Source organism: Clarias gariepinus, chromosome 24 (assembly GCF_024256425.1).
Source record: "Clarias gariepinus isolate MV-2021 ecotype Netherlands chromosome 24, CGAR_prim_01v2, whole genome shotgun sequence".
Lineage (NCBI taxonomy): Eukaryota > Metazoa > Chordata > Actinopteri > Siluriformes > Clariidae > Clarias > Clarias gariepinus.
In genome coordinates this window covers 24526213-24544340 of record NC_071123.1, presented here as the reverse complement: position 1 = coordinate 24544340, position 18128 = coordinate 24526213, and the positions used below count along the sequence as shown (strand labels likewise).

Here is an 18128-nt window from a genome sequence, read left to right as displayed (position 1 = left end):
TAATCATCATGACAGCATACTCGTAGACATTAGAGGTAATATACCTGTTAGCTAGGCTAACTAACGCTGCATTCGTGTCACTGGCTATTGTGTCTCGCTACTAGTTTCCACCAATCATCGAGTTGTGAGCGCATGATTGGCTGATTAACGCCGCAACACAGCAATTATATTTCAAAAGTATTTTTGGTTACAGAGAAACTGAAGAATACAAAGACAAGAGTCTAAGATTAAATAAGTTACCTCATAAATAGCAAAAGGATCCAGTTTAAATGACTCGAGTACAAGTAAGCCTTCAAGCAGTCACTCCGCGCAAAACCCCCAAAAATGAACCTCCCGGCCAATAGAAATCACCATTTATTTAAAAACAAAACAAAAAAAGCAAACTAAACAAACACAAACACCCGGCTGAAGCAAAAGAGTGGAGAGCCGCAAGATCTGGAAGATCTCAAAAGTCCTCGATTGGCACCACTTCTTGTTTTCAGAGGCGAAGTAAAAAAAAAAAAAAAAAAAAAAAGACACTGAATAATAAAAAAATAACAACACATTCATCCTTCTGACGCTTTGAGTTTCCCCAGCTCTGGTTTATCAAGACTCTCGACCAATAAGAAGCCAGGATTTAGAGCCTGCCTAAACTCCTTTGTTTTTTTTGACCAATCAGCTGCCGTAACATGTGCAAACATCACTGGATCGGTTCGAACTGATAAGTATGAATCGCAAAGTAAGTGTATAGTACAAATATAAATATACTCCATTGTATAAACAGTGTGTGCACAGACACTCGGTGTATCGATGCTCTCGATGCTCGCATGGGCAGGAAGTTAAGCTCATGACCTGGAAGTAGTTAATGCATCTTGGAAAATAAGAATGAAAAAACAGGAAGAATAGAAAAGGGAAAAAAATCCAGGGTGTGTCCCACGTGCAGGTATTTACACCTAGAGTTCTTACTATAATTATAAAGTTAGTCATGTTGTCGCACCGCTGTGTTTCTCGGAGACTGGCTAGGCTAATATTGCGCGTGTAATACACCAAAGATAACTTGGCTAAAGCTATCTTTGGTGGGTTACACATGAGCATTAGCATGTGTGTGATTGCAGTGCATTATGGGATGCCACTAAGACTACACCATGTGCTTGGTCAAATATAACAAAGGGTAATTGGAAATGATGTAAAATGCTCAAATTTCTAGTAAGAACATTCGTAAAACTGGCATTTGGGACACACCCCAGATTTAAACATGGGGAATTGAAAGAAAACAAACAGTTAAATAAATTGGATGATTTGAGATTAAACACCACTACTTGGTTGACGGTGTCTCCCACATGGCCTTAAAAAAAGGGTGCAATAACCTTTTTTTTTTCCCCCCACTCAGGCGTTTTTCGCAGAGGAAGCAAAGCTCAGATTTAATACAGTATTAATAGTAATAAATTGTACTATTTGGCTGAGTAATAAGCATTTAGATTAGCATAACTACCATGAAAAATTCCTCTTAAAGGTTTGGACCAATCAGAGAGCACCTCTTCATTTGTCTGCATAGCAACAAGAATCTGATTGGACATTTCCTTAACTGCACAGATACTTTTTCCTCCTTCAACTCCATCTCTTATTAGGTGAAATGAATCTGGTAAAAGATAGTTTAAAAGTTAGCCTTTTGATTATTTTTTTTTTGAATGAGATTTTTTTTATTTAGGAAGAAAATTTTTTATTTTGATGTTTTTATTTAAATTAGCTTAGCTAAGTTAGCTCAGTTTGTAAAGAGATTGGTAGAGGACACACTGAGGAAAAAGGAATCGGTTCCTCAGGTTAACAGCCAATGACGTCGCTCGGTCGTCTACAATCCCCATAGCAACATGGATTGGATTGGCTACATCTTTTAAAGCGGTATTGTCTCAATTTTAGTTACTAGCTGACTGATAGGTATGGTTCATTTTTTTATTTTTTAGACCCATTTGTAATCTTTTTGAGCAGGTAATACTGAAGTCTGATTTAGAAAAGTTTAAGGACTAGTTGGCTGATCCGTATAACTAAATTAAAAGACAGAAACGGTTAGTAACCAATCAAAAAGTGAGTCTGTTAACAACCAGTTCAATTAAATTAAACTGTTAAATCAGTTCACCCGCCTCAGATTAAATCTGCCTGGTAATGAGCATCTGATTGGCTGTTATCTCACTGTGGTCATTGTTGCTTGATAGATCTATTTTTCTTTATGTTTTCTTTTGTTAAGAAAGGACAGAGGAAGGAGAGTGCAAGAGGATCTGAGAGAACAGTCGTTTAAATATTTTGTGAAAATAGAATAGCAATGGCTATCTTGAGGGAATGTACTCGCTTGGGTCACATCCCAAACTGATTAGAACATCATCCTGAAATTTAAAGTGATCATTCTGGCTTTTTAGGCGAGCAGGATGCAGTTTGGGATGTAAAGCTTTTGCTAGCTGGCTAAGGTACTATTTATTAACATGGGAGATGAGGAAGAAAGAGAGAGAGAACAGCACCATCATCCTGCATGCAGTGACTTGATTTAAAAAGCACCATGAAGGCAAATGAAGCCTGAAGAGAAGAAGTGAGAAAGAGAGAGACAGAGAGAGCGAGAGATTCCTCCATGCTCTGGCCCACAGTAAGGCTGGTTTGGTTCGTTGGACACCAGAGCGAGACGGAGTCAGCACCACGAGCTCCAGAATTCGTAAACAAAAGTCTCATTAACAACAAAACAAAAAACAATAAAAAAAATGAAAAAAAAAATATATATACATCAACAGCTACAAAAAAAATCCCTGCAGTATTGCTGTAGTGAAGTCCGAATGTCTGAGGTTACTTAAAAAAATGTGTCCAGAAGGTCAAAGGTCAGTGTGACCAGCCCATCAGGTGGCTGACCCTGGCTCTCTCGGTCATACGTCGGATTCTTCCTGAACGCGACGTGCCCAGATTGAGCGGGTCAGCGGCGGGAGCGTCATACTCCGAGTCGTCGTTATAGACTATGGTCCGTCTCCCCTGGTTACGGGTGTTTATACGCCCCGCTTTCACCGTCCTCTGACTCGACCTTTGACCCCTGGCAGGAAGCTGAGGTCGTTGACATGTTTCATCTTCCTCATCATCTTCTTCATCCTCATCTTCTGGCTCCTCCTCCTCTTCTTCTCCTAGCTCCTCCCCTTCTTCTTCTCCTTCTTCTTCATCTTCTGGCTCCTCCCCTTCTTCTTCGCCTTCTTCTGCTCCTTCCTCCCCAGGCTCCTCCTCTTCTACCTCTTCGTTTTCCTCATCCTCAACTTCACCTTCATCTTCATCCTCGTCCTCATCCTCATCCTCGCTCTGACTCTCTTGGACCGGTGTCTGTTCCCTACGTGGACGTTTGAGACACGCGTTTGTCTCCTCTTCCTGCCCCCTTCGTTTTCGTTTGGCGATCGAGGGAAAGTTAGTGTCGGGCATCTTGCTCTTGCGTGCCAGGGAGAGCCGCGAGGCTTTGCTGTAGTCGTGATCTCCGCCCTCGGCGAAGCTGGCCACCTCGGCGTCGCTCGCCTCGCTCTCAGAGGAAGAGGACGACGAAGATGAGGAGGAAGAAGACGACGACGACGATTCCGAGCTTTCGGAGTCCGAGGTGTCCGTTTGTCCCGGTCGTCTGCGTGACCTTCGACCTCCGTTGGTCATAGGGCCGTTGCAGTGAGCGTCTGCAAAACACACCGACAACGTACACAAGTTTATACGCGGCATAAAAGTTACATACTCGTTTTTCTCAACGCGTGTTGGCACGTGTGTGAGAGTGCGCGCATATATGAGAGCGTGTGAGAATGCGTGTGTGTACCTGCTCTCTTGCTCAGAGCTCTGCTGCGGGTGACTCGGTTACTCGACGGTTGAGCCGACAGTGAGGACGGCGGTGCTGACTGTGAGGAAGATGAGGGCTGACTGTCTTCATCATTTGAGTCTGTGCATGACAGGGAGATACACAGATTACTCTTGCTCGCTCACACGCACGCTCGCTCGCTCACACGCACGCTCGCTCGCTCACACGCACGCACTCACCTTCATACAGAGAGGAACGTTGTGGGCGGGGCTGCTGCTGCTGCGGCGTTTTCTTCACTGACTTGGGCTTCCCTTTCGGGCTGAACACACACACACCAAGCTTTAATGTACAATCTATTGACTATATAACCACAGACACACATCAGCATGTATGTATAAGAATTATAGAAATATAAAAGATAAATGTTTAAATACTTATTAATAAATAAAGACATGAAATCAGATAAACTGACTAAAATTGGAGAAAGCGTTATCTTAATAAATCACTGACTCTGAATGGATTATACAAGTGTGTGTGAGTGAGAGTTACAGAGTATTAGTGGTCTTCAACCTCTTTTACAACACAGACCAGTTTTATTTTTTCGCGTGCTCTCCACAAGGCATACCAAAGTGCATAATAAATACAACACTCAGGGGATGGGAATCTCCAGTCACCTTTCGATACGATATCATCACGATACCTCGGTGTCGATTCATTAAAATTTAGATTCTATAAATATCACGATTTTATAAAAATCCTGATGCGATGTTACATTTTTCACCCGATTTTGTTAAACCTTTTAAAAGTTTTATGAGTAATTAAATGTAGCTCGTTCCTTATAACATGTCATCGCACGTGCACTTTATGTTGTCTATAAAACTTGTAGATAGTCTTCCTTAGTTAGTTAGTTTTTGTTAATTTATGTTGTAATTTATGTTAGGACTATCTGCCTTGTCTGTCTGCTAGCCAGCTAACTAGGCCTCTTAGTTAGCTAGTTTAGCTTCTCTGTTAATTTATGTTGTAAGTTTATGTTGCATGTAGCACCTTGGTCCTGGAGCAACGTTGTTTTGTTTCACTGAGTACTAACTGTATATGGTTGAAGTGACAATAAAGCCTACTTAAAAACCGAGCGCAGCGTTTAAACACTACAAACTAACTTAAAATATAAGAGTTTACCATCTAACTTAAATTAAACGCAAAGCTTCATTGTTACTGAGCAGCGTGTATCTGTTACGTCATCCGCCCTCATTATTATTTCTAAACAAACTTAGAGAATAAAGCACTCCTACCACACGGGAACAAAATGTGTAAATAGTTCAGAGAGCGCCACCTGTAGGATAATAAAAAAAAAACTTGATGCTTTACCGCCTCAGACGCCTCCAAAGTCTCAGTCTCAAAACTAAACTTGACAGTTCGGGGCTTCTAACACACATAATTAGCGCTGGCAGTTGTTGTGAGACTGATACAAGTGTTTAACGAGCGGGTTTAAGAATAATTCTCTCAGAGTTTGGAGAAAAAGGCAAATCTAAGGCTTTTAATGTGTGCGATTGTTGATAACACATTGTTTGAAAGCTTCTGCACTCTGTACAGGATTGTTTATATCCGAGTTTCCTCTCTATTTTAAATGTAACAGTTTTAAAAAAAATAATTTTAGAGTCAGTGTGGTGATACGTCAATCACCTCACAAAAGACCTCATAACCCAATTCATTCACTGTAATTAATTAATTAACCCCACTGCATTAGTGTGTGTTCGTGCGTGCGTGCGTGCGTGCGTGTTACCTCTCTGGCGTGGAGTTCAGCAGTCTCTTGCTGTAGCTGAGTCTTTGCTGGCAGCGTCTCTGGTTCTGCAAGGCCACCTTGTAATCGGAGATGATGGAGATGATCTGATGCTCGAAGAACGCAGACAGACTCAGAGTCATGCTGTAAATCTGTGAGGGGGAAAATTATCTACATTAAAATCACTATCATTGTTTCAAAATAATAATAATAATTAAAAAATCATTATACAGGTAGTCCCCTGTATAAAATGTCTAAAGTCCAGTATATTGTATGTGTGTGTGGGGAAAACAGCTCTAAGACGAAATAGCGCCCGGAATTCCCCTCGCGCGGCTAAGTTTTTTTTTTTTGGCCACATGATGGCAGTGTGGAGAAAGGGGACAGAGATTTAGTCAAGTGGATTGGTATGATTTATGTTGTATGTTCCGTGTCGAAGGTGTATAACACTCACTCTGTCTGAGTTATGAACAAATCCAACTTAGCAACATGCTCCCAAAATTCGTTTGCATACCAGGGACTACCTGTAGTGCAATGTCTGTGGCTGAAACAATAGGTGTGCGTGCGTGCGTCTCTCCCCCTCACCCGGGACTTCTTGTTAGGCGTGTACGCTTTGGAGTTGCTGAAGATGAGCCGGACGTCCTTGGAGAACTCCATGGGATTCTCGTAGTTCCCCCCCATCAGAGTCTCCATCACCGTCCCCAGGTCCATCGGTGTGTCTATGATGTCCCTGTAGTCCTGCACGGAGACAGACACAGACACATGGGGTGTCGATCAGTACACAGAATATAGACCCTGGCAGTTTATTTTTTTGGAGGGTGTTCAAATGATGAGGGTTAGTTACCGGGTAGGTGAAGAGGTCGACGGGTTGGCGGAAGGGCTCGGAGTCCGGGCTGGCGATCATCCTCTGTATCAGGTCTTTACACTGAGTGTACCACGCTCGCACGTCCAGCACCACGCCCCGCGTCTGTGACGACTGAGAAAAACATTATTTTTTTACCTGTGCTGTGTGTTTTTGGTTTTATATTAAGGGGTAAATAAAACTGCGCTAATACCTTCTGGCCAGTTGATGTTCCCGGAGTGTCAGAGTCGACCTCAACGTCCTCCTAACACACACACACAAACTTTTTTAACATAAACAACCATACACAACACTCTAGTATAAACACAAGTATATGATTTAACAGTTAAGAAATCCTCTGCTTTACCAGGAGGCGCTGTGATAAACGACATGTTATCAGCTTCAACTCTATATAACTAACATGATCTAATGCATCTATCTGGTGATGCATTAACGCACCTTAAAGTGAAATATATTATTAGTTATTAATTGTTAAATAAATGATTTCCATCCAATATATCATCGCGTTTTGTCTTCTGATAATGAGCCGCTCTCTCTCTCTCTCTCACACACACACACAGTTTTCTCACCTCTTCTTCAGCAGCGCTGCTGAGCTCCATCTTGAGCTTATTGTACAGCTCCAGGATATCAGTACAGCTCTGATCGCTGCAACAACACACACTTACTTTAATAAGAGAAACAAGAAACATATACGCTGACAGGAGTGACCACTAGGGGACAGACTTCCATGTCCTCAATTTCAAACCAAACCATTTAAAACTATAGACAGAAAATAATAATAATAATAATAATTAAAGTCTGAGAATGGTATAACACAATTACAGCGCATCGCAAAAGTATTCACACTCCTTGAACTTTTCCCCATTTTGGAGAAGTTTAAAGCAGTGTGTGGAAAAAAACTTTCCACACACTGCCATCATGTGGCCAAAAACCATAATTGTGCCAATTATAACAGTGCCTACTCTGCGCCTTTAAATCACGAGGGGAATCCCAGACGCCATTCTGTCTCAGAGCTGTTTTCCACTGTATTGGACTGTGAACTCTGTTTACCATCAGGACGGCTTTACAGGACAGACATTTTTTATCATTGGACTGATTCACTGAAACCACTAAGGCCGACTCATTTTTCCAACAAACACACACCCACCCACACCAATATCCGGACATTGTATACATTCACGTACACCCCGAAAATACCGTATATAATTGGAAATATTGGTATGTGGTGCACTGCAGTGTCTATTTTTACACGCACAATACACGTGAGCTACTGTCGCGATGTTTTTGTAGAACTGCGATCCGTTCGTATGTGCGGAAATTTGTAACTCGAATGTTCGTAAGTCGGGGACTACCTGTATTAATAAAACAGATTTACGCTTGTTGTTGTGTCATAACAAAAAGTGGGGTATGAATACACTGTATTTGTTCTCGGAAGGAAATTCTGCGCTCTCGATTCCTCTGCCGTTACAGATTTATACCTGGAACGCGACACTCCTTACCCGATAAAGTGCAGCAGGACGTCGGTGACGGCTTTAGCCGCTGTGACGATGGGGCTGTGCGGCTCGTTAAACGTCCTGGCGTTGTGCTCGATGTAACGCACCTCCCACATCAGCGCCGAAATCCTCCTGAGAAGAGGGGTTTACAGACACGGCTTCAGAAACGCGGCGACTGCGCATAGATTTCAAAACTACAGGTAGCCGTAAGATTGTGTGTGTGTGTGTGTGTGTGTACCTGTAGAAGCGCTGTACCAGTCTCAGTCTAATTGTACTGAGGTCAGTGGGGTACGCCACCACGGTGCAGTACAGAGGATAATCCCTCAGGTCCACCGGACACGTGAACGCCTTCGCTATGTCTTCACACACACACACACACACAAAGTAAAGATAAATAAAAAGACTTCCAAACCATTTGAGATGTGTTCAATTCCTTGTTTATCAGATGTGTGTGTGTGCGTGTGTTTTATACCCAGTGTGAAAAGCTGGTCTATGGCGTGAATGACTCTCTCACACTCCTCGTCACGTGTGTGTGCACCCCACTCGCCGTCCTGTGGTTGGTACAGGAGAGCCTGAAGCTCCTCCTCCGTTACTGGGACGCTGTCGCCGACCTCGTCTGGGAGCGGAGCTGTGGGTGGGTCAAATAATAAACCTCAGCCGATTGGTCGGTTTCACCGGTAATAGTATTCGGACATGACACACACACACACACACACACACGGACAGACAGACTAAAACTTGCCTCCCTCAGGTATGGGTTCCATGTCCCAGGGGCTCATTTTCTCTCTCTCACTGTTGTCCCACCTTAAGAAAAACAAACAAACAAACATCAACAATAATCAGAGTTGCAGACATTAAGGACAGGGTGAAACCGCACACACACACACACACACACACACACACACACACCTGACAGCGTAGCACTGGAAAAGGCTGTCGGGATACTCGGGCTGGTACGGCTGCTGACTCTCCAGTGACCCGAACCACCAGGCATCGTCTATAATACTCCTGAAACGCTGACCTACACACACACACACACACACACACGGGACGAGTTCATACAATTTGCATCCTAAAAACTTTTTTTTTTTTTTTTAATGTAAGACACGCACACACACCCGGTTGCCAGTTGCGTTCTTTGGCCTCGTTGTAAAACTGTTGTAGCACCAGGAAATCGATGACATCAGGCATGTCGTGATACCTAAACACACACAGAACAGGTGAGAAAGAGTGTGTGTGTGTGTGTGTGTGTGTGTGTGACAGATCCACATCATTACAGAAGTGTTTTATATTCCTGTTAACTGGACTTTAACGAGGTCAGTTAGAATCTACCATCAGATCTACAACATTATTATTCAGGCTGAGGCTCTGAACCCTCATCTTAGCTAGTGGAACTGGGCTGGGTTTTATTAGTGTGTGTGTGTGAGCGTACAAGAGTGTGTGTGTGTGTGTGTGAGCATACTTCAAGCTAAAGGAGTCGCCGGTCATCTTCTCCGAGAGCTCGTCCAGGAAGGCCAGTTTGAGGCAGCAGAGCGTGGGTGGGCCCACCTCATACTTTATACCCACCACCTTCACATACTCCTGATCCTACAACACACACACACACACACACACACACACACACAAACACAATGCATTTCTGAGGTACTTTAAGCAGTTTTTGTTATAAAATCCGAAGTGAGAGAAGACAGCGAGTCCTCAGACTGTAGATGAGTTAATAGATTTTAGAGTATTCCACTCTGTGTGTGTGTGTGTGTGTGTGTGTGTGTGTTAGTTACCCTGAGGTCCAGTCTGTTACAGGGCTGTTTCTGAGGGTTAATGCTGTAAGCTTTGGCACGACGCACCGCTCGAACGTACGCCTGGTGACCCTGCCGGAAATATATCAACTACAGGGAGAGAGACGGAAAAATAAAAAGGTTTACAGGCATCGTTACCTCAGATTTTGGTTATGGAGTAGACAAACAAACAAACAAACAACAAACAACTGTGTGTGTGTGTGTGTGTGTGTGTGTGTGTGTGTGTTACCTCGTCTCCCATCTGAGGTAGAAACGGAGATCGCCTGGGTACCGTCTCCATTATCCAGGGCGGGGGAAGCCACTCTTCAAGCTCACCAGCAGGAACCGTCTACACACACACACACACACACACACACACACACGAAGAGAGACAGGATATTAATTAATTAATTATTCGTCAATCGTGTTAACGACACACACGATCTCTCGGTACGACGTCACTCACTTTCTGTTTCGTTTGTTTGGGTTTCTTTTTCTTCTTCTCCTCTTCCTCCTCCTCCTCCTCTTCCTTCTTCTTCTTGCGACGCTCCTCCCCCTCTCTCTGCCCCTCCCCCTCGTCCTCAGAGCTGCTGCTCCCGGCGATACGGGCCGGCCTTCTGGTTGGTCGCCGTTTGGGCGGCTGGAGGTTGATGCCCGCGTCCGCCGTCCAATCGGAATACTCGCTGGAGGAGTCGCTGTGAAAAACGAACAGATAGAAGATCAAACAGTGTGGGCGAAGCTTGTTTGAAGCTTAAGATGTGATGGGTGGAGATTTCCACCGGGATAAGTAAAGATGTGATGTGGGCGGAGTCAGGTGTGGGTGATGTGGGCGAACCTTGAGCTGCTGGCGTTCTCCCACTGAGATTCTCCTTCAGAGGAAGCGTCAGAGTTCTCGTTCTGATCTTCCTCCTGCTACACACACACACACTTTGTGAGTGTTTTATTCCGCGCCGTATTTAAATAAAGTCAGAATATTTAGACACCAGTAACGTGTTAACAGTACAGAAAGTCCGTTCAGGTGACTCCTGTACCTCTGCCTCGCTGTCTGACTCGCTGAGGCTGTCCTGACGCGTGTCGGTGAGTGTGTGTGCTCGTCTCCTCTCCCGCGCCGACCGTGTGTGATACGCGTGTCTCTTCTGCTGCTGTTTTCTCTGAGGTCTCCGCAGAGAGCGCCCCGAAACGTCAACAGGGTCCGTCTGACACACACACACACACAATCGAAAGAGAAAGTTAAATGAAAGGATGAACTCTGTGAAATGAAATCAGTAGGACGTGTGTGTGTGTGTGTGTGTGACTAACTCGAGTAGCATGGACAGGTTTTTTCTTCCTCTCCATGTTGTAAAGCGATCGCTCCAGTTCTCCTTTAGCCTGTCGACTCTCCTCCATTTTCCTAAAACACACACACACACTTGTATTTTCCTCCTTAACCCATAACATATTTGCATACGTTAACATCAGTTTGGATCAATCGTTCCTGTTAAAGCACCTGAAGACTCCTGAGGGGATTTCGTTGACGACCACGCGGCGGCTCCACGCGAGCAGGTCCCTCTCTGTGGCCATCTGACTGCGGGGGGCGTTGTTGTGCATCTGCCGAACGCCTTCCACCTGACCGCTACGCCGCAGTCCGACATTAGGGGGCGACAGTGGACCGCCTGCTTCCTCGCCGCCTGATCGAAAAAAAAGGTACACAACGATCTGTTACTATCAGGTTAATACAAAGCCTGCGCTATAAGAAGAGAAGTTCCAGTGTTCGGACCTGCGGCCTGGTTTCCTGAGTTGAGTTGCTCGTCCTGCTGGTGCTGAAGTTGCCGGATCAAATTGTCCAACGGGCTCTCTTCTTGACCCTCATCCGCCGTCTGCTGGCCGATCACCTGCTCCACCACCTCTCCGTCACCTGGGCGATGTAGAAAAAAAAGAAAAAAAGTTTTAACTCTTACCAGAGCAAAACAAAAATCACACGGATTTAAACTCTCGCAGTTTATATTTGCTAGAAATTTTTTTTTCCATGAAGTAAAAATCTTCTGGATGTGTACCGTTAGCCATGTAGCCTAGCTGAGGCACCAGCTGCTCCTCCTTGCAGTTCTCTCGTCCCGGGACGAGGCGCTGGAAGCTCGGAGGGTGCGGGTTCCCGTCCACGTCCACCAGGAACGGCGGTGGCATCAGGTGCGGCGCCTGTTGCGTCTGCTCGTCCAGGACGTAGTTATTGGAGTCCCGGATCAGCGGCCGGTAGTCCGTGTGGAAGAACATCTGATCTGGAATCTGTGAAAGCAGAAGCGACAGGTTCGAGTGCGTTGGCCGTCTCCGTTTTTAAAGGCCTGTGGGTTAGTTGAAGCGCACGCGAGCTCACCTTCTCGTAGGGTTTGCTGCAGCCGAAGCCGAAGACGAGCAGGTGGCCGTGCGAGTCCGTGCAGGCAAAGTGCTGCCCGTCGGCCGAGAACTTGCAGTCGAAAACCGCGCCGTGACCCTGACCTTCGATCTGAGACAGAGAGACAACATAAGACAACGCGCTAGTGTTGCTGCGGTGACCGAGGCGAGAACGTTATTAGAATGTCCCTCTCACCATGTTGAAGAAGTTGCGGATTTTGCCGCCCTTGCTGAGGTCCCAGATGTAGATGTTTCCGTCGTGGCCGGCCGACAGCATGATGCGCGAGTCGAATGGGTGTGGCTCCAGCACAAAGACCTCATCGTCGTGACCCTGCAGGCAATTAAAGCACAGGGTCAAAACCACGACCCCCTGTTTCTATACTGGTTTCCACAATGAAAACACACACACTCACAGAGAGCACGTGGAGCAGCTGGCCGTTTGTGGAGCTCCAGACTTTGAGGAGTAAGTTGGAGACGGCGGTGACGACTGTTCGGTCACTGCGGTCCCATGCTACCATGGTAACCACCAGCTTGGTGGTCTTGTCCTCCCCTGATGCAGTGGAGCTCCTATAAAACACACATACAAAATAAAATAATTTTACAGCAAGAATACCTTTAAAAACGTTCTTATTAGTATTTCAGACTGCTTGCATAAACATAAATGACCTGTAGGTGTCACTAAAAACACACACACACAAAAAAAGCTGCTGGGAAATGAGATTCATTCCATGATTACTATAAATGTTCTTCGTAGTAAATCTTTTCTTCTCACCCAGGCAGTTTGGTGCTCATGTCTAGCATGAGGCTCTTCCACTCCTGTTGCTGGTAGTGCCAGATCCGCGCTGTCCCGTCCCGACTGCCGCTCACAAAGCGGAGACTGAGCACAGACACCACACCAGTAAGCGGATATATTCCAAGTGTCAGGCGCTCAAAATATAAAATGAATAGTGAAACAGCCATGCGTAAGGAATCTCTCTCACCTGTCGTTGTTGTTGCAGAACTGCACGGCCACCACTTTGTCCTGGAAACAAAGACGACGCAGCAGCAGTTTACAAAACAATCACAATTTAGTATGTTAAAAAGCTAAACATTAAACGGTGTAAAATGATGTAAAGACGTGGGTGTGGCCTATGTGCTCCAAGGCTTCAGAAACAAAAGTATTAGAATTTTTTTTTTTTTTAGATTTTTGGATCTACTAATTAGCTCTTCGAAAGGGGGCGTGGTCTCTGGACCGGGTGAAAGGCAAAGGAGGCGTGGTCTCTGGGCCTGTCGTACAAAAAAACTAAACAAAAAAAGGTGTGGTCACTGGCCGAATCGTAGAAAAGGAGGCGTGGTCTCTGGACATGATGTAGAAAAGGAGGTGCGGCCTCCAGACCTGTCATACAAAAAGGAGGCGTGGTCTCTGGACCGGTTCTAAAGAGTCAAGGCCTATGGGAATGGGCTGGGTTTTCATGAAAGAAGGCATGGCCTATATGTTTCAGTCCTAGTGACCTGGACTGTGCTTGTTAGTTCCACAGGTCGGTCAGTTCTGCGAAGGGTGTGGCCTCTGTGGCTTTCAAAACTAGGACAAGGAGGCGTGGTCAGTAGTAAAAAAAACAACAACAACAACCCAGAGGTGTCTAGAAGAAGGGGTGTGTCTCGTGATCCATCTCGCCTCGGTTCCTCTTACCGTGTGCGAGTCCAGGTCCGACAACTTCACAGGAGTCTCCCCACCCAGGTAATACACCCTGATCACATGATCTGTCCCTCCGGTGGCAAGGAACATCCCACCTGAGGTCAAAGGTCAGGAGATTAATGTTCTGGATCAAAATTACAAGTCAGTTTAAGATGTTCGGTTTACAGTTGTGTAACATTACTATTGTTGTGTGTGTGTGTGTGTGTGTGTGTGTTCTCACCAGTACTAAAGGAGCAGCAGGATATCTGGACCCCGGGACGAGACCGCTCTGCGAACTTTACTGGCCTGTCTCTGGAAACACACATCCGATCGTTTAACGCCACAGTACACTGATACGCAGTGGTTTTTACACACACACACACACACACACTTACGAGAATTTCATGGTGAGGCTGTTCCACTGCCAGAAGCAGACCATTCCATCGGCTCCAGTCGAGGCCAGATAGCGCGTCGAACCCAAAGAGGATGGAGAGAACTGCAGGACCACAGTAACCAGTCAGACCAGAGCTCACACAATATATCACACAGTTGTGTATATACACACACACACACACACCTGGATGGAGGTGATGGAGGCGGTGTGTGTCTGCAGGACGGTGATGGGAGCGCAGGTCCGGAGACACCACACGCGGATGATCTTGTCGCAGCTGGCCGAAGCGATCAGCGTGTTCTCGTAATTCACCGCCATGTCTGCGATCTCGGCCGCGTGACCGCGCAGAGTCGACAGGAGACGCCCGTCATCTGTCGCCCAGATCTTCACCAGGCAGTCGTCTGAACCCTGAGACACACACACACACACACACACACACACACACACACAGAAAACCAAGTGCAAATATCAAAACAGTGTAAAACTTAAAAATATGTAGAGTATAAAACACACACACACACACACACACACTTCTTCACTTTTGTTTTTTTACCGTAAAGATGCGTCGTCCCGTTCGGTCGAAGGCCACACAGTACACCGAGGACAAATGTCCCAGAATCCTCCTGTGCATCTTCATGTGCTGGTAGGTGCAGGACGGGAGGGCGTGGCCCAGACGGGCCGCCCCGGTTGCTTGGCGACCGCCCAAGATTGACACTATGGAGGGAAAGAGAGCGAGAGCGAAAAAGAGAGAGTTTGGAAGTGTTTCAGCTCTGTGTGTGTGTGTTTGTATGTACTTGTCAGTGGGCGGGGCTTACCAATATTTGGCGGCTTGGGTAAGTTGATTGGTGGTTCGGGGGGCCGCCCCCTGTGCAAAGCGGCTACAGCAGAACCCGTCCATACTGTGTGAGAAGAACCTAAATGAGAGAGAGAGAGAGAGAGAGAGAGAGAGGCAGTGAGTAAAGACAAGAACACTCAGAGGGGTAGAGGGAGAGAGGGAAGTAAGAAAGGGTGGATAGAGTTATAAAGGAAGAGAGGTGAATGCAGGCAGGATACAGAGCGAGAGAGAAATAAATGAAATTAAAAGGAAAGGAACAAAGAACGTATATATACTATACTGTGTGAGAGATTAGCGTGTGTGTGTCTGTCTCTCACTCTTGGCAGTGCGCAGTAGAGACTGGCGGCCGCTTCCCAAGAGGCTGCGGAGTCCGGGGACGCTCGGGGGGACGTGTGTGTCCAGCAACGGACACAACTGCTCACACACACGCAACAGGAAATCTGCTGGGATGTGCTGATTCAGTGCCACCTGCACACACACACACCCCGAGTCATCATGGACGTTTATATCACACTGTGAGCATCTCACAGCCGATCCTAACATACAGTAACAGTGGGCGGGGTCATCGAGTGTAACAGCACACAACATCATCACCTGTTATGTCATAATTATCTGTTAAAACACTGGAGTAGCGTGAGGAGCCATTCACAGGTAACGGGAGCGCGCGGGTGGAGTCCCGGGTAACCCATAGTGTATAATAAATATAAAGACAGTGAATGGTGTGGTGAGTGATTCTGCGCTCTGATTGGTTCGTCACTGACAGTGGACTCTGGGGCTATCGAATCAGTTATGAATAGTGATCCTTTTGATTCTTCAAGTATTCAAGACTCCTAATTCGATTTTTATGTTTACAATAGAGATGAACCGGTCGATTGGTCAGTGATCAGAAATGTCAGGTTTTTAGTGTGACAGGCCATGTGATCAGCCTCAGGTAGAAACCATTCGGTACGACGATTTGGAGGTGTCGAACAGGTGGCGCTCTCTAAGCTATTTACACATTTCGATCCCGTGTGTTAGGAGTGAATTATTCGCCAAGTCTGTTTAGAAATAATAATGAGGGTGAAAGATGTACCAGATAGATACGCGCTGTTTAGTATCAGTGTAGCTCTGTGTTTCATTTAATTTAAAGTTAAATGTTAAACTCTTGTATTTGAAGTTAGTTTGTAGTGTTTAAACGATGCGCTCGGTTATAAGGAACGAGCTACATTTAATTACTCATTAAGTAAAAGAAATAAATGAAAAACATTTATCAGTTTGTTTATTTATTCATTGTTGAATTTGCACCATCATTGGAGCCTTGCACACTCACTGTAGACTTACCCAAATCTCACACACACATTTTCGGAATCACTTTGCGGAATTTGCACACTACGAGGACCTTTAACACTATATATCTTTATATTCTGCTCTATTTTAAACTGTGTTAAATATATATTTCTTTTCTTTACTGTGCATATGACAATAAAACATTAGGCACAGCCTGAAACTGTGATCAAATCGATTTGAACTCTTTTCAACGTTGCCTTTAAAAGAATTTGTGATTTACATTTACATGTACAGTAACACCTATAAACATGTGTCTGTGTTATTGTCTGCTGGATATCTGGAATTTCCTTTTGGGATCAATAATCTATTTGTCTGTCTGTCTATCTGTCTATCTTAAACACACACACACACACACACACACACAGCGCTGCCCGACCTTCATCTAGACCTTAAATAGGATCTGATTCGCCGCTGTGTTTGAGTGACGCAACAATCCACCTATCGCGTTTGACTACGGCCGGGGCCCTCGGTGTAAGCCCCGCCCCATTTTCTCCTAAAGCCGCACAAAAGCGCTTCAAACCGAAACATTTTAAACGTCTAAAGCGCGTGACACCAACGCTCAGCGCACGCGCTATAACCGTCATCTATATAATAAATACATTACAATAAAGCGCGCGCTGTATATATATATATATATATATATACACACACACACACACACTCACTCACCCAGTCCTGGAAGTTTCTCCTGTAGCGCTTTCCGTCCCAACTCCAGCGCTCAGGGATGATCTGTAACACCGACAAGTCTTATTAGACACACACACACACACACACACACAGTCAGTCAGTCACTCTCTCTCTCACACACACACTTACCTCATACTGCTCCAGCTCCTCGCGCAGGATCTAAGGAGAACACCGCGTTAGCTTAGCTTAGCATAGCATAGACACTCCACAATGCTCATTCCCCCTCACAAACCCCAGCTCGTGTGTGTGTTTGTGTTTTTACCTGCGCTGATTTCTTACACGGTCCCGCCTGGAGAAACCTCACTATCAGGAAGTAGAGTTCTGCAAACAAGAAGTTACAGTTAGCATAGCCTAGCCTAGCTTAGCATCCAAAGCTAAATAAAAATAAAGCTGAGAGTGTGCTGTGTGTCAGCGGTGTATTCGAGCAGAGCTCGCGGTGTTACTGCGGCGCGCACCGGCTTCAGTCTGAGAGCGGGGTTCCGACGCCATGGCCCGGTTCCGGCGCTGTAGCTCACGCTAGCCGGAGGTTACTCGGCTCGTTTCTCTCTCTCTGTTTTCTTTTTTTCACAGGCTAAAGCGGCCCTTGTTGAATTGTTCGTTCAGCTTTCGAAGCACGTAGCGACGCCTAGCGGATGGTCTTAGATACTGCATGCACTGCAAGCATGCGATTACTAGGCGCGTCCGCTAGAGGACACCAAAGGGGACGATTAGGCACGCGCGCACACACACACACACACGTTATATACAGTGGAACCTCGGATTACGAGCATAATTCGTTCCGGAAGTGGGCTCGTATTCCAAAAAACTCGTAAACCAATTTTAATTTTTTTTCCATAAGAATGGAAACTTAAATTATTCGTTCTACAGCCCAAAAAAATAAATACATAAAAATAATTAATACAAAATATTAAGTAAAAATAAAACAAATTAACCTGCACGTTACCTTTCAAAAAACTTAAAAATAAATCCCGGCAGATAAGCCTTTCCCTTTGTGCATGCAGGCGCTGTGTATGTGTGTGCGCTTGTGTGTGCGTGTGTGAGGCTAGAGTAAGTGAAGACTCTTGTTTTCAGCCCCTCCTGTCTCCCCCTCCTCATCTTACACATTAAAACTTTCTTCTCTCGTTTAAACACACTCACACACACATTAACGGAAAGACTGTTGTTCTGGTCTAAATAATTAAAGCTTCTCTGCTTTTTT

The 18128-nt window shown here is 45.4% G+C and overlaps 1 protein-coding gene across 2 annotated transcripts; it reads right to left on the bottom strand.

The window, feature by feature from the left end:
- Nucleotides 1-636: 636 nt before the first annotated feature.
- Nucleotides 637-17521, bottom strand: brwd3 (bromodomain and WD repeat domain containing 3). 2 transcript variants are annotated; one of them, XM_053484937.1, is made up of 40 exons: nt 17386-17521; nt 17193-17251; nt 17060-17089; nt 16913-16972; nt 15235-15385; nt 14898-14996; nt 14636-14796; nt 14269-14490; nt 14087-14187; nt 13933-14003; nt 13707-13807; nt 13018-13058; nt 12810-12914; nt 12451-12604; nt 12234-12368; nt 12021-12149; nt 11707-11932; nt 11430-11567; nt 11160-11340; nt 10973-11063; nt 10705-10869; nt 10509-10585; nt 10140-10368; nt 9924-10022; nt 9677-9784; nt 9361-9485; nt 9017-9099; nt 8808-8919; nt 8641-8702; nt 8371-8526; nt 8137-8257; nt 7905-8030; nt 6975-7050; nt 6599-6649; nt 6388-6519; nt 6129-6281; nt 5550-5698; nt 4009-4088; nt 3791-3910; nt 637-3656 (listed from the first exon to the last, which is right to left on the bottom strand). In XM_053484937.1, exons 1-40 carry the CDS (start codon nt 17417-17419, stop codon nt 2839-2841), a joined length of 5331 nt encoding a protein of 1776 aa, XP_053340912.1. In that variant the 5' UTR covers nt 17420-17521; the 3' UTR covers nt 637-2838. The 2 variants fall into 2 exon arrangements, with proteins under 2 accessions (XP_053340912.1, XP_053340913.1); XM_053484938.1 differs by having other exon boundaries at nt 10509-10582.
- Nucleotides 17522-18128: the final 607 nt, after the last annotated feature.